The 14,486-nt window shown below is 42.3% G+C and overlaps 4 protein-coding genes across 11 annotated transcripts in view; 2 read left to right on the top strand and 2 right to left on the bottom strand.

Moving 5' to 3' along the window:
* SENP7 (SUMO specific peptidase 7) overlaps window positions 1-2,877 on the bottom strand; it is a 44,884-nt gene extending 42,007 nt beyond the window's left edge. For all 4 annotated transcript variants that reach the window (XM_082279292.1, XM_082279293.1, XM_082279295.1 and 1 more), the window contains exons 1-3: window positions 2,840-2,877; window positions 1,390-1,436; window positions 791-853 (exon numbers count right to left, since the gene is read on the bottom strand). In XM_082279292.1, the coding sequence (XP_082135418.1) occupies window positions 791-820 (30 nt within the window). In that variant the 5' untranslated portion in view covers window positions 821-853; window positions 1,390-1,436; window positions 2,840-2,877. The remainder of the gene's footprint in view (window positions 1-790; window positions 854-1,389; window positions 1,437-2,839) is intronic.
* Window positions 2,878-3,616: 739 nt separating this feature from the next.
* On the top strand, window positions 3,617-7,342 carry LOC309571738 (putative protein ARB2BP; the record flags this gene model as incomplete). Its single annotated transcript, XM_082279509.1, is given in 5 exon segments — window positions 3,617-3,649; window positions 4,415-4,519; window positions 6,285-6,440; window positions 6,444-7,013; window positions 7,016-7,342. Coding segments are annotated over 5 exon segments (1,191 nt in total).
* A 1,290-nt stretch (window positions 7,343-8,632) lies between these two features.
* Window positions 8,633-10,498, bottom strand: TXNL4B (thioredoxin like 4B). Its single transcript, XM_082279441.1, has 4 exons — window positions 10,366-10,498; window positions 9,920-10,085; window positions 9,424-9,575; window positions 8,633-8,982 (listed from the first exon to the last, which is right to left on the bottom strand). Exons 2-4 carry the CDS (start codon window positions 10,049-10,051, stop codon window positions 8,817-8,819), a joined length of 450 nt encoding a protein of 149 aa, XP_082135567.1. The 5' UTR covers window positions 10,052-10,085; window positions 10,366-10,498; the 3' UTR covers window positions 8,633-8,816.
* Window positions 10,458-14,062, top strand: TRMT10C (tRNA methyltransferase 10C, mitochondrial RNase P subunit). 5 transcript variants are annotated; one of them, XM_082279438.1, is made up of 3 exons: window positions 10,458-10,563; window positions 12,195-12,337; window positions 12,523-14,062. In XM_082279438.1, the coding sequence occupies exon 3, from the start codon at window positions 12,554-12,556 to the stop codon at window positions 13,805-13,807; it is 1,254 nt and encodes a 417-aa protein (XP_082135564.1). In that variant the 5' UTR covers window positions 10,458-10,563; window positions 12,195-12,337; window positions 12,523-12,553; the 3' UTR covers window positions 13,808-14,062. The 5 variants fall into 5 exon arrangements, with proteins under 5 accessions (XP_082135564.1, XP_082135566.1, XP_082135562.1 ...); XM_082279440.1 differs by lacking the exon at window positions 10,458-10,563 and adding an exon at window positions 10,606-11,029 and having other exon boundaries at window positions 12,236-12,337; XM_082279436.1 differs by lacking the exon at window positions 10,458-10,563 and adding an exon at window positions 10,606-11,029.
* Window positions 14,063-14,486: the final 424 nt, after the last annotated feature.

Raw genomic sequence — 14,486 nt, 5'->3', positions numbered from 1 at the left:
TGCTCTAACTCCTTCTCTACACTTCTGTGAAAGTAAGATTAAAGTTTTTCGTAATTAGACCTGAATTTCTACACAGCACCTCAAGTTGCTTTTGCTGGTAAAACATTGTAACAAATATGCCTTTAATAACAGATTTCTCAAAGTCTAAAGGAAGCAAATGTTACACAGAGGCAACAACTTCCCATACAAGTACCTCCCTTCTTTTTCAATCAACATGTAAGGATTGAAACAAGATATTTTCTTATTCGGGAACTTCTACAAGTAGGTTGTTCCAAATTTGTTTGGTTTTGTATTAGAGGTGGCCTATAAACACGTTTATCAGTCAGAATGCATGTTTCTGATCTGCGCTGTAATGGCTAGGAACAGATTTCTTACTTCAGACCTCCACCTGCTGCCAGACTAGCAGCTTCTGCTATGAGATTCCTAAGAATACATAGTTATCTAGAATTTTAACATACATTTAAAATTAAAGAGATTCTGGTAACCTCTGTAATGACATAACAGACAACATTAAAGTACACATAAAGTCAGACACAGTAAACAAGAAGAGACAACTGACAGAAGGGGATAAAAAGCACAAGATACATTAACCAGCAACACTTCCAGCTCACCATACAGCATCTTCCCAATGCTTGCACTCATTAAGAAGATGTTGGTTTACAGTGTCCACTATTAACTTAGAGAACAAGCACAAAGTCAAGAGGAAAGACAGGTCTGAATCTATGCTAAACACAAGGTATGCAGCTGTCTCAGCTTTTCCCAAACAAAAAGTGACTAACTCTACACATACATGTGCATACGCACTCAGCAGACTCCTCATCTAAACCAGCAATACTTTCCTGAAGGTTTCCACCTGTAGGAGGAAGGGCCAGAGAAAGTACATAAACACAGTGCTGGGAACAGCTTATTTCTAAACCACTAGACCTCCTAGACCTTACCCAATCACACCAGTGATTGCCGTGTCTACCATTTGTTCTCACCAGTACTCCCACTGCTAGAAACTACTGCTAATAGGGATATTTCAGGAAAAAATATACACAGCACAAGAAGCCTCTGAGTACATCTATGCAGATACCGAGTTTTACACAGTTTTGCAGCTGTTCTACTTACTTCAACCTACTCTAAAATTTTAGAGGTTAGTCTAGGTCTTAAAATAACTTGGAAAACACCCTGTTTATGTGTAATCAAATGCTATCACGTATCAATAGACGTTCAACAATAGACATTAGTATTGACTGCTACCATAATAAACAGTTTCCCAAGAAAGCATGTTCCAAGAAAGCAAAAGTTAGATCAGTGAAGAATGAATTTGGTTGTACAAACACATCAGAACAGCCTAGGATACCCACAGCCTCAAAAGAAATTGTTGGAAATTTTGGGAACACTTACACTGACATGACTTGAAGATGATGTTCTTCCTGACATGGTTTTCTCTACTGGAAAAAAAACAACAACAAAAAAAGAAACAAACTTAACAATTTCTGGTTTATTGATTAAGAGGGAAGCAGGACCACAGTAGCAGGTACTAAGAAAGAAGAAGATAATTTTTGAGCCAACTAGAACAAAGAAAACACATTCATAAAATGGCTTGGGTTGGATGCGGATTTTAAAAGATCTTATATTCCAGCCCTCCTGCCATGGGCAGGGACACCTTTCACTTGATCAGGTTGCTCAAAGCCTATTCAGCCTGACCTTGAACGCTCCCAGGGATGGGGCATCCACTGCTTCTCTGTGCAATCTGTTCCAGTCTCACCATCCTTATTGTAAAAAATATTTCTTCCTCATGTCCAATCTACACTGACCCTCTTTCAATTTATGGCCATTTTCTCTTGTCCTGTCACTATACGCCTTGGTAAAAAGCAATTGAAAGCCACACACTCGAGAAAGGCTCTAGATTGTCAGCATAGACAGAACTGTTAATGAAACTGTCCTAGAATTTATCCTCAGCTAAGACATTTACTGATTAACTCCTCACTGCAATCACACAACTAATGAGCAGTTCACACTTGGACTATAGAGGGAAAAGGAGCTACAAAGGACCACTGCAAGGGCTCCAAGAATAAATAATATTCAAGGATTCTTGTTAAATCCATAAACTTCATCACTGGAAGAACACAGCCTCAGAGCTTCCAGCATTTATAGGTGTTCTCTTTATACATATTCTATATGATTCTGGCATAAGACCTTCAAAGTTTACAGCTGGTTTGGAGTCTCTCAAGAAGCCAAGTTCGGGGACTTTTACTTATCTCGGCGCTTTTTTAACTTAGAGCCATAGTCCCCCGGTGTGGGCAACAGCAACAGCTACAGACCGATAAAGAAAAGCCAAAATACTGCCAGTTCCGATGCCTGTGACAAGGAAAAGCCGACAAACGGGGCCGCCTAACAGCTCGGGGAGAACAGGCACCACCCAGGGGCGGCAGCGCCCGAGCTGTCACCGCATGAGCCCGGCCCTGACAGGGCTGCCCGAGCCCCGCAGCCCCGGCCCCGCAGCCCCGGCCCCGGCTTCTCCCGCTACAAGGAGAACAGTTTCCCTCCGACAAACGCGCAAATCCGGGGGGCCTGAGCCAGCAATTCCAGCTTTTCACACTCTCCCCTGAGCCTTCTCCCAGCGGAGCAGCAACGCCGCCACCAGCCCTGCCTCGGTGCCCTCCGTTCAACCGCCCTGACGGCTTCGCTCGTTCGCGACAGACACCGCGGCCGCCCCGTGGGGACAGCGGCCGCACAGGCCCCCCTGAGACGCTACCGGCCGGCTGCAGCTCTGCCTTCCTGCCCCCTCCCCCGCCGAAGGGCCGGGAGCGGGTGGGAGCGAGCGGCCCCGGCGGCAGCACACAGCACTCACCGACACAGCCGGAGCTGTTTACCCGGCCCCGCCGCCGCCTGCGCAGCTTCCCCGGGTACTTCCGGGCCGGGCACCGCCCCGCCCCGCCGGAGCCAGCGCCCGCCCGCGGCGCTGCCCCTCAGGCCTTCCCTGCTCTCACTTGCTCAGCTAGAGCTCTGTACTGACCCGTTTGGGGAAAGAATCGAGAAAACCGCACTGCTTCTGAAGAAGCAATAGTGAACCCAACCCGACCCAGGTTTAAGTTGCACCTTGCTAATGGCGTTTCCCTCAGCTGACAGCCAGACCCCGCCAGGTTATTCCCCTGACAGGGGGATGCACAGCCGGGCAGCGCCCTCATAACCCAGGCTGGCTGTGTTTTGCAGCTGATGCCCTTAGAAATCCTTCTACAGCCGGGGGGAGACGAAGATTTGTTGGCTGGGGTGTTTTTGCTTTGTGGTTTTTTTTCAGGGTAGCTTCAGAATTGTAAGTTTTGTACGGAGCTTTCTGTTTTACTTTTTTCTTGTTAGTGGGAATTAAAACTGGTGTGGACAAATGCTTAGTTTCATACTCGAGGTTTAGCTTAAACCTACTGTGAGATGTAAATTAAAAACATGAGAGGTTAGTTTGTAACTTGGAACTATCTGGAGCACTTTAGATGGCCGCAACTATCAGCTACTGATAGGTTTTATAAATATACACCCCAGTACATAAAGTAATGAAAACTGAAACCATGGTTGGGTTTATTTTTTTCATGCAGAGGACTTGTCTACACTCCCAGAGTGAAAAAGATTTCCGCCTATGATGATTACAGATTTTACAGGAGAGCATACGGTAATATTGGGCTTTACTAGAATAAGGTGGTTTTAAATGGAAAACAAAGTAATCTTTATGGATCTTATATAGTACTTATACTGCAGTAGTGTTTAGAATATGCCAAATGCTGTAAAAAGCACCAGCCGAAGTTACACCTGAAACATTTTAGAATCTGAACAGAAAAGTGAGAAGAAGGGAAAGAGGGATTATTTTGCCCCAAAGGCGATTTTTTAAAATTAAGGTAGCAATTGTAAAGGCTGCTAGCATATACAACCTTAAACATTGCATTTATATATAGACAATGAAGTACAAACAGCAATCATCACTGATTTAGAATGCAGACTTACCACAAAAAAGTACATGCATTATGCAGCTATATCTAGAACAATCTAGAATTGCTACTTTTTAATTCTATAAGTGATTATGTTACAACAATAAAATCAGTCCTCTGGACTAATAAGTATATAATTCTAAGCTGCTATTTAAGTGAACTCTTAAGTGATAACCTATTACAAATTGCCTCAAAACTTTTCATTTCGCGTCTTGAAGGCAATTTTAGGAAGGAAAGTCATACGTGCACCCCACGTAAAACTGTGTTTGTTTGTTTGTTTGTTTCTGCCTCCTGAAATCTTCAGAAACCTTTCACAGTGCTTTGTAAAGTAGGTGTTCAGGGTTTAATTTGGAATCACATATCCGTGTTTTGGAACTGAAGAAGCAACGTTGCTGTTAGTAGCTGAAGTAAGAGAATGGTAACTTCCTATTCAGAGCATGTTGGGAAATTAGTCTCTCCAGTCTTTTAGGGATGAGGAGAGAAAAGGACTGAGAGGTGCTCCACAGCATACCACTCTGAGGAAACTGCATCTACCTATTCCTAATTCTTACAGAAAGCTGCACCTTTCTTCATACACATCTTTCCTTAAAATATGTCCATTTTTCTCCCACTTCATCTCATGGGAACAATGACAGGAAATATGGGTAGCTTCTTTCCTACTAAATATTATCTCTTTTGCATTAATTGCCCATATTTCAGTAGTATAACAGACTCTTCTCCCATATCCTTTGTGTCTTTTGTGCTTTCCTGCAGAATGAAAAAATCATAGATGAATGGGTGCCCTTGCAGTTTCTTTGTGCTGTTTCCATTTCAAGAAACTGGCAAGACAGTAAATGGATTATATATCATAGCATATGATTTTTCCCCTTTTCTATGTGTACTGATTATATGAGATAAAAAAGGAGAAAGTAACATTTTCTAGCCTGCTCTCTATCAATCAGAAGACAGGAATGACTCTGAAGAGAGGACTTAATAACACTAGCCCAGTGGAGATTACTCAAAAGGAAAATACATGTGGTGTTGCTATGCTGAAAAGCAAAAATGTGTTTGTTTGGGTTTTGAGGTTTTTTAATTTGGGAGTGTAAGAAATAATTTTTAATCTGCTGAGCACCTTACCTCAAGGAAACTTGCATTCCTTGAAGGAGTTGGGTTCCAGCTCAAGTTGCTTACATGAAAATATTCAGATCACTTTTTGTCCTAGTAATTGGCTTTATCAGATGATATAGTGACTTTTAACATAGAATGTGATTTACTGTGTTTTGAAAAACTTATTTTAGTTCAGCAAGAAAAACTTAAAGGTATATAGTATAACTTGCCAAATATAACTTGATTCAGACCATTTACAGAAAAAAAATAAGGACTGTGTTAGGACTAAACTCCTGTAAAGATAGGATTCTGACCATGCCAAAGGTTATATCCTGTTTGCCATTCTACAGCCAGTGACAGTCAGTAGTAGATTGAAAAGTTACTAGGAAAATAGAAGGTTCTGCTAAGCTTAATTTTTCAGCTGCACAAAAATCTCTTCCTGGTATAATTCATATCAGTCATTAGAGATAATCTGAAACTGGAGACCTCAATCCAATCTCATGATAGTTTGCTGCATGGACTTTCTTTTCTCCTGCTCCTGGATCACAGTGGCTAGTTTATTCTGTCATCCATTCCTATATTTCCATGTGGCAAGTGCTTTCAAGGATGAATGACTAACTGGAGTGATTAGTAGAAAGCAAACACATACATGTATTATCTGTTCTAGTGCAGTTGAAGGTAGAACATGGAGAGTATGCTGGTACACAAGCTACGGGAAGGTTGAAGTCCTTAGTAAGTGCAGCTTGATTTTCTTTAAAAATTCAGGATCCAGTATAACACATGGACTATTTCCAGCTGCCAAAGCCTGTATTTCAAAGGCACCCTTGAATCTCAGTGGAGTTTCAAGATAATGGCTAGGAGACAGCACAACAAAAGTTGTTCAAGTGAACAATGAACCATGTACATGTGCCTCCTTCTTAAAGCCTTTAATTCAAACTACCTTAAACAGATCTTTAAATAAACATGCTAGCATACAAATTTTTAACTATCAAACTGAAATAAGGCATAATAAAGGCAGATGAGTTACTGCTGTTGGAACTTCGCAACTGAAATCTCTAAGAGACTTTTTTAGAAGCAGCTGGTTTACTATACATCACCACTAAATACTCTGGATCAACAAGTATTTCATCTGTAACAGCTTTTAAATCTAAATTCTAATGCAATGGGGGTGTGGGTAGGCAGGTGTTGTGTGGAGGTCTATCACTACTTTGACATTATAGCCTTCTTAATTTGTAATGGTTACAAATACAGCGTGACCTCAGTTTGAGGAAACTAACAGAGGGTTCGGAGTATGAAGAGGAACTAAAATATGACTTCAATATAAAAGGGGAACTGAGGCACTTGGATACAAATGAGTCCTTTGTTTTCAGTTATTACAAGAATGGACATGAGTAGAGTCATAAACGCTACAAAGTTCTGGGACATTTTATTACCCAGTATGTTTATGAGCTCCTGGAAAGAGTCTGCATGCTGCAGAAGGTTTATATTGCTACTGACGCTACAGAGGATGAACCAAGAAGTTTCTCTTTCATGAGCAAGAATGCACTAACAAGTTCCTCTAGCCTAATTATCCTTCTTCAAGACCATGGAGTTTTCTGTGCTGGACAGTGGGGGTGTAGGACAATTGTCAGTGAGGTCCTGAGACATGGAACACAAATACCATTCATCAAAATGGCCCTGCAAAGCCATTGGGAAGTGATTGTACTGAACCCCAATGACAACTTCACCGATCTGAACACTGAAAAGGAGAGATTTTCTGCCAGGGAAGAAGCACTTCCTTTTACACAGCCTGTCTCGTGGATCCCCAAGAGGGGCAGCAGCAGCCCCAAGGAGCATACCATGTATGTATGGGATCATTTCACTGCAAAGAGTGCAGCCAGGAATGTGGCCTTCATTGCCCATGGCTATGGTGGGTTGGTGTTTGCTGATCAGCTGGTGCAGAGAAAACATGAGGTGACGAATGAATAAAGTGTACTCTGGCGTTCATTGACTCCACGCACAGCATGCAGCACCAGAGCAGACACGATCCAGAAGTACAGGAACGGATACACAACTACTGCTGGGAATGGGTGTCAAACAGTAAACCTCTAAATAAAACTGTGGGCTTTCTCATGAGAATAAGTTGTCCTACTTTCTCTGCTCGAACAGAAAAGTATGGCTTAGCACCCTCCTGCTGCTTACAAGCCGTCTTTAAGTACTTGAAGAGCATGCTGAGAGCCAAGACCACGACAGCCTTTAGGAATTCACCTGTTGCAACCAGAAGCAGAACAAGTAAGAAGAGAGGCAATAAATAAAGGTATAACTGGTTTGTTCTTGATAGTGGTTTCTTCCTTTTGTAACTTCCTCTGTACCTTTCCATCACCTAAGAACCTTCATCTCACTGCGGAGCAATTTAAAGTTCTAAGTTTGAAACGAGTTTGTTTGGTTTTGAGAAAAAACCACAAAACTTAACTATTAGGAAAGAAATGTATTGTTGAAAGCCTTAAGCCACAATCCTTTTGCTAGCTGTGAAACTTAAAGTTGAATTAAAGATGTTAAGGTACATCAACTCTCAGCAGTATCATTTTCTATAATAAACATTCTATAGTTATGGCTCTATAATCAGACTAAACTATCAGGAAAACATTTGCTTAAGTGCTTAGCTTCATTAGAAGCCAAATCTGGAATAGAAGAAGCATGTAAACACTGTTTCCTCCTTTCTATGTACCATATATTGTTTAAAGTCTTTCAAGAGCTGGAATATCCACCTTCTTCCTTGAAACATTTACTGTTAAGCTGAATAATGCATCAGGGAAGTATATACTACTACCTTCCCTCCAGTCAGAGTTGGTGTGCCCCAAACATGACACATGAAGGTAAAGTGATTTCCATCTTAAGGCCAACTAAGCCAATGAGAATACATGTGCTGCTGTAGAAATACAATAGTCTAGCAACCTGCAGTTACCAAATTGATGCAAAGGAATGACATTGCTGTTTCTTCTCAGCTGTTTGACACAGGTGGGAAACACAATTTATAAATGTACATACTCGAGGCATGCAATGTGTACAAGCAGAAGTTCAAATGATCTTTAAAGTGAATGTAAACAAAAGTTATTCTTAATTTCCAGTTCAAGCCCATGGGAATCAAAAGTGTTCAAAGGCTGCAAAAAAGCATCCTTCAGAAGGCTGACAAAACCTTCTCCTACGAGTGTAGAACATTCCACCCTCAGTCAAAAAAACCATTAACAGTACTAATGGGTATCAGAGAGACGAGAGCATCAACTTTGTGTTTATATCCATTTCAGATTTCAGTCTTCATCTCTCTCTGAAGAAACTTCTGTCCTGTTAAGTAGCAATGGGTAAAAGTGTAACATTCTATTGGAAAGGCACATTCAGTTGAATGCTCGCGAGAGCAAGCATAGTTTTTTTTATGTCAGGTTTACTGTTCTTACATCTGAATGAAAGTGGTACTAAATAGACAAATAACAGAGTGCCTTGGTTCCATGAAGAAGGTTCCACTGGAGATGCCATAGCTGAGGATGCCCACAGCCTGCCTGTTTTGTAGGGGTCAGCACAGAACTCAAAGAACAGTCACTTGTGCATGAACATGTAGCTTTATTTATGAGCAAAGCATGAGGTGACAGAATGTCTGTCTTCAGAAGGAGACCAATATGATCCTTCAGGGTAAATGCTCAAACTGCCCCACAGTGTCAGAGGAGGAAAAGTGCTCAAAGGAAAAGGGATCTGGAACATCGTCCATTTGTGTAATTCTTATCTCCGATGAACCCATTAAATTCCTTGGTAGAGAAGGTCGTATTTAGGAATGTTATTGGGATCAATGGGACTTCTCACAATGAGCTTTCCCCTCATTGCTCCGCGGTAGATCACTTCAATCAGATCTATAAAGTCTTGCTTTGTTTTGAAGCTTCCTACAAATTTGGTGTGATCTGGAGACCTAAATGTAAGCATAAGACAAAGGTAGAATTGTAACATTAAAGTATTCAGAGAAAAAACACCTAAAAACATGAAAAGATGCACATGAGATAAGGGGTTCTGATCTGGTCATTCTGAAAGAATGCACTAACTTTGTAATGGCATAACCAAGTCAGGAATATGCTGTGACCTCCAAAGGTCAAACAGGTGCAGTGTCATGTCTAAGACTTTAACGATTTCTTACTGTTTTTTGCAGAGTCAGACATCTTTCTCCTACTTATTGCATCAGAGCATATTTCAAAATACTTCTCTAATTTACATCCTTCTGGCTTCCTACAGAATTCTCAATGCAGATGCTGGTAACAACATGATAGTTTTCAAATGTTACCTTCCCCAGACACAGTAACATAGAGTAAGACTGATAGTTCTTACAGACATCATAGGCAATGGTAGGATGACTTACCCATAATCAACCTTCATGTGTTGTCCATTGAAGAAAAATACAGTAGAGGGAATATAACTGATGTCAAAATACTGGGTGTACACGGGGACGTTGTTCACATCCACCAGGTAAATGACTGCCATTTTACTTAGGTCATGAGCTGTTTTTGCAAGCTGGAAAGAGTGAGAAAGGTGGATGACAATTAGATTGAGACATGAGGAAAAAAGGGTGGCAAGCTTTATAAAGCCTGTTTCTCTTATGTGTTACCAGCTTAAGCAGGGCTTAGAATATCACATCTTGTCTACCTCAAGCACTTTGCTCAGCCACTACAATAATAACATCAATGCTTACTTTTCAAACCTTTTTATAAATAGAGTAGCACTTCATTCTATATTTGTCACGAAATTTTTAATGACTCCCCATATTGGCCAAAAGCAACATTCTCTTCTCTTTTATGCAACAAGTATACTTGTATAGTTCTTAAAAAAAAAAAAAAAAAAAAAAATATTGGTCTTACAATATCATCGAGCTGCAGACAAACAGCATCATTATCTCTTCCAAAACGGAGAACCAAAACCTTCTCAGCCACGCTTTTTATTGCCTGATCCACTTCCCTCTTACAGGTCAGTTTGGGCAGCAGAAAACTCATCGCGACAGATCACGTTCTCCACTAAAATCCCCACCTGATAGGGAAAAAACCAACAAAACAACGCACCATCAAACAACAACCAGCGTGCCAAAAATAAGCGAAACTTCTCTGTGCTATTAAATTTTTAAAAAGGAAGAAAAAGGCGGGGGCGGAGGGAGGAGAAGAGAGGCAGAAAGGGAAGTGGGGAGAGAGACATCACAGGTCACCAGGCCGGGCTGACAAAACCCTCGGCCCCAGCGATTGCCTCACGCCCCAGCGCAGCGCGGCGGCGGGGCCAGACGCTGCCCCGCACCAGGGCCGGCGGCAGGACCCACCGGCAGCCCCCTCAGTGCCCGGGGGCTTCCCGGGAACGGAATATGGAAGAGTTCGGATCGCCGCCCGCCGCAGGTGCCGCCGCGGAGGCGCAGAGAGCCCGGAACGCTGGCGGTGCGGCCGCGGGGCGCCGGGGACGGCCGAGGGGACGTACCGCGCCCGGGCGGGCCCGCTCCGCGCAGGCGCAGAGGCTCCGCGAGGTGAGCGGCGGTGGTGCCGGGGCCGGGGCCGGGGCCGGGGCCGGGGCCGGGGCCGGGGCCGCTCCGACCGAGCGCCGACGGGCGGGAGCGCGGCCGGAGATCGGGCAGGTGCTTCTCGCCACCCGCGGCGCGGTGCTCGGAGGCCGCGGTCCTCGCCGCAGCTGGGGGAGCGGGCGCGCCGGTGTCCCCGGGAGGGCTGTGGGGCACAGCGCGGATGTGTCGGGTGTGACCTGGCGCTCAGCGGCTCGGGTACTCGTGGGCTGGTTTAAAAGTTGTTAAGCAGCGTGCATGTGCAGTGCCGCTCCCTTGCAGCCGGCCTCATCAGTGAGAGTGTCTGAAGGGAGTGCCAAGAAGATGGATCCAGTCTCTTCCCCGTGGTGCCAAGCCATAGGACAAGAGGCAACGGGCAGAAACTGCTGCACAGAAGTTCCACCTGAACATGAGGAAGAACTTCTTTACTGTGCAGGTGACCGTGCACTGAACAGGTTGCCCAGAGAGGCTGTGGAGTCTCCCTCACTGGAGATATTCCAGACCTCTCTGGATACAATCCTGTGCCCTGTGCTCTGGGATGACCCTGCCTGAGCAGGGAGGTTGGACCACATGATCCACTGTGGGCTCTTCCAGCCTTACTTATTATGTGATTCCGTGATTCTGAGTGGGCAGCTGTGCTGGGGAAGTAAGGCAAGTTGTTCAGTCTCTGAAGTATCAGTGAAGAGCCTTTCTGTTACTGAGATGAGTTTCAGTGAAGTCATGCTAAAGAAAAAAAGCCAGAAAAATACTTTCAGTGCTACGCATCTAGGTTCTTCAGAGACTTAGATTAATTCATGCAGTAGTGATGTTAATGTGAGTGACACACTGGAAGGTAATTTGGCTCTATCAAAAGCTGTCATCAAGTATTCTGGTGGTGTAAATCTGGTGTTCAATGTTGACTTAACTGGAGCTGCACTAATGTAAGTTAATTGAGGACCTGATCCCTTGATTTCTCCATGCTAGACAATGTATTTTTTTGATTATTACTTTTGCCGGTAGGTTTAATGCTTCATTGTAAAATTAGGGATACCTCTATTGTAACACTTACAAATTTTCGCATTGTTGGGTTGCTTGGTTGTTCTTGATACTTTTATCTTAATAACGGTAGAACATGAGAGGTCAGCCACCAATCTGACCAATTACTGTATAGCAAAACACATGCCAGGTTATATAACATTTCTAAATAATACACTGCTCCTTCTGTGCCTCTGTATGAGCGGGTACATATTTACAAACCTTAGATTTAACTTCTGGTTCTATATATCACATTATTTTCAGTTTATTAGGAAGATTGTGAATTTTGATTTAAAAATTAGGAACTAATTCTAGTTTTTTCCAAATCATGTTTCCTCAAGCATTGAAGCTTCACTGATGCTTAGTTCAGTAGTGTGCATAGGCCAAGGAAAATACTAAATGTTCTACTAAGTGTTTTTCTTTCATATTTAAATACAAATGTGGATAAAATTAATGAGACTGGGGGGGTTTATGTCCTCAGCTTTATGTGCAAATGCCAACTCCACAGACAATTTAGCAAAAACAAAAAAGATGGTCTTTTTCTGGACTAGTTGTTATTCTTCCATCTCTTCTTTCTTTTTTCACAGGATAGATAAATTATATAAAAATACTTCTGGTTTCCATGCAGCATTTCACTGACTTTGGTTGTGAAGGCTTGTCATATGATACGGATAACTTAAACAGATCTTGGACAATTCTTGGAGGTTGTTTGCCTACATTTTGAATTGCAGTAAGTATAGCTGGTTTAAGCTGTTTTTATTCAGGAAACAGAAAAATTCATAGTGGAAGGAGGAATTTCTAGCATCCTCCAAGAAGTAACCTATTTTCTGTCAGCATTACTAAGAATAAAAATCTGCAAGTGTTTTCTTTGTGATTTCTGACAAGTTTTTTTCCCATCTTATTGGTGTTTTATAGATAAGCATTGGAACACAGCACGTCTCTAAGTATGCAATCTGCTAACATGCTTCTGAGAAAAATTGTGAGAAGTTCTGTCCTTCCATTTGCTGCACAACATAGGATGCAAAAGGATTTGTTTCCACTCAGTAGAGCTCTCAGTTTATCACTTTGTCTGAAGCAGGACAAGTCATGTGAACCCTCAGAAAAATTAGATTTAGATGAGTGGAAAAAGGTAATGAAATCTGGGTTGCAAGAAGAGGCCAGTGAGACAGTCTCAGAGCCTAAGGAGCTTTCCAGTTTGGCTGCTGCACGTGAGACCTTGGAGATGTGGAGGCTAGCTGGCAGAGCGGTTCCAGAAAATATCTGTGAAGAAGAGCTAAAAACTTTCATGGAGTGCCCTTCTAAGTCAGCCAAAAAGAAGTATTTAAAATATTTGCATCTCAAAGAACTTCAAAAGAAAAATGACAAAAGAAAGATGGATGAGAAAAGGGAAAGGAGGCTGGAAGCACAAAATCAAGCTTCAAAAACGGATGAGACCAAAAAGAGTTCGTTTGTATGTATGTGGTCCAGCATTATGGATAAAGCATACAATTGGAGGGCTGCTCAGTCCATGATCTTTGGCCAACCTCTAGTATTTGACATGTCTTATGAAAAAGAAATGTCTGTCCGAGAAGTCACAAATACAGTGAGACAGATAGTACTGAGTGAGAGCTGCAATCGGAGATCTGTGGACCCGTTCCACATCCACTTCTGTAACTTCAAAGATGATAGCCTCTATCATAGGGAATTTATCAAGCAGTATAGAGAGGCATGGGGCAAGCTGCTTATCACCGTGACAGACCAGTGCTACACAGAAATCTTTCCAAAGGATAAGCTCATCTATCTGACAGCTGATTCTCCCAAAGTGATGAAAACATTTGATCATGATAAGATCTATATTGTTGGGTCAATGGTTGACAAGAGCATAAAAACAGGAGTCTCTTTAGCACGGGCAAAGCGATTAGGATTGGAGACTGCAGCCCTTCCACTGGACAAGTATTTGCTCTGGAGTACTGGTGCCAAAAACCTCACACTAGATCAAATGATGCATATTTTATTAACCTTGAAAGATACTGCTGACTGGAAGAAGGCTCTGGAATTTGTTCCAAAAAGGAAATACTGTGGCTTTGTAAGCAAACCTGTAAAGGAACTGAAGAAAACCTTAGACCTGATCAACATACTTAAACATGGAAAGGGACGGGAAGAAGTACAAAAGCAATTTGCCAAAAGCTACCCCAAGAAGTATAAACTAAAGCAAAAGTAGAGTAATGGGGAGGAGAATGAATTTTTTACATGCAAACTGTGTCCTTTAATGCTCTGGCTTCTCTGTACATCTGGAACTCTGTTCAGCTCTTAATCTCACAACATGTTTTGTTGCTTACATTTGAAATGACCATTGTTAAGAGTTGGGTTTTTAAAATTACTTTAGTAGTCCAGCTGCTAAAATTTATTCACATGTTGAAATTATGTAAGAGAAATGAGATCATCTGTTCTAAAAAAAATAACTCTACACAAAGAATATCAGTGTGTTCAATTGAACTGTGCTGGACAAGGGTGATGATTACTGAATGCAAAGGTTGTTCTTCAGAGCTCACTGCTTTGGAGGCTGTCTAAGTTTTATTCTAAAAGATCGCTAAGATGAAGTAAAAGAGACCTCTCCCATTGCTTCCTGAATCCTTTTGTGTGCAGACGAATTGACCTTTGATAGGTGAACTGAAAACAAATGGTTAAAACCTTGCGTGAGTTTGGGGAGCTGCACCATGTATTTCTGGGTGTTCTGTCTGGCACAGATCAAGTCCCTGTTTGGAAGGAATAAGGCAAATTTCTTGACTGTGCTAAAAAAATAATCTTACATACTTTTGTGTAAGACTTTTATCCCAGAGTGCCTGTGTTTTCAGGCCATATAATGTAGATTTCCCAAAGTGCTGGAACTTTTGAGATGG

The sequence above is a fragment of the Coloeus monedula genome (genome assembly GCF_965178545.1).
Source record: "Coloeus monedula genome assembly, chromosome: 3".
In the NCBI taxonomy this organism is placed as follows: Eukaryota; Metazoa; Chordata; class Aves; order Passeriformes; family Corvidae; genus Coloeus; species Coloeus monedula.
The sequence above is the reverse complement of the archived record's forward strand: the minus strand, read 5'-3'. Positions and strand labels throughout refer to the sequence as shown.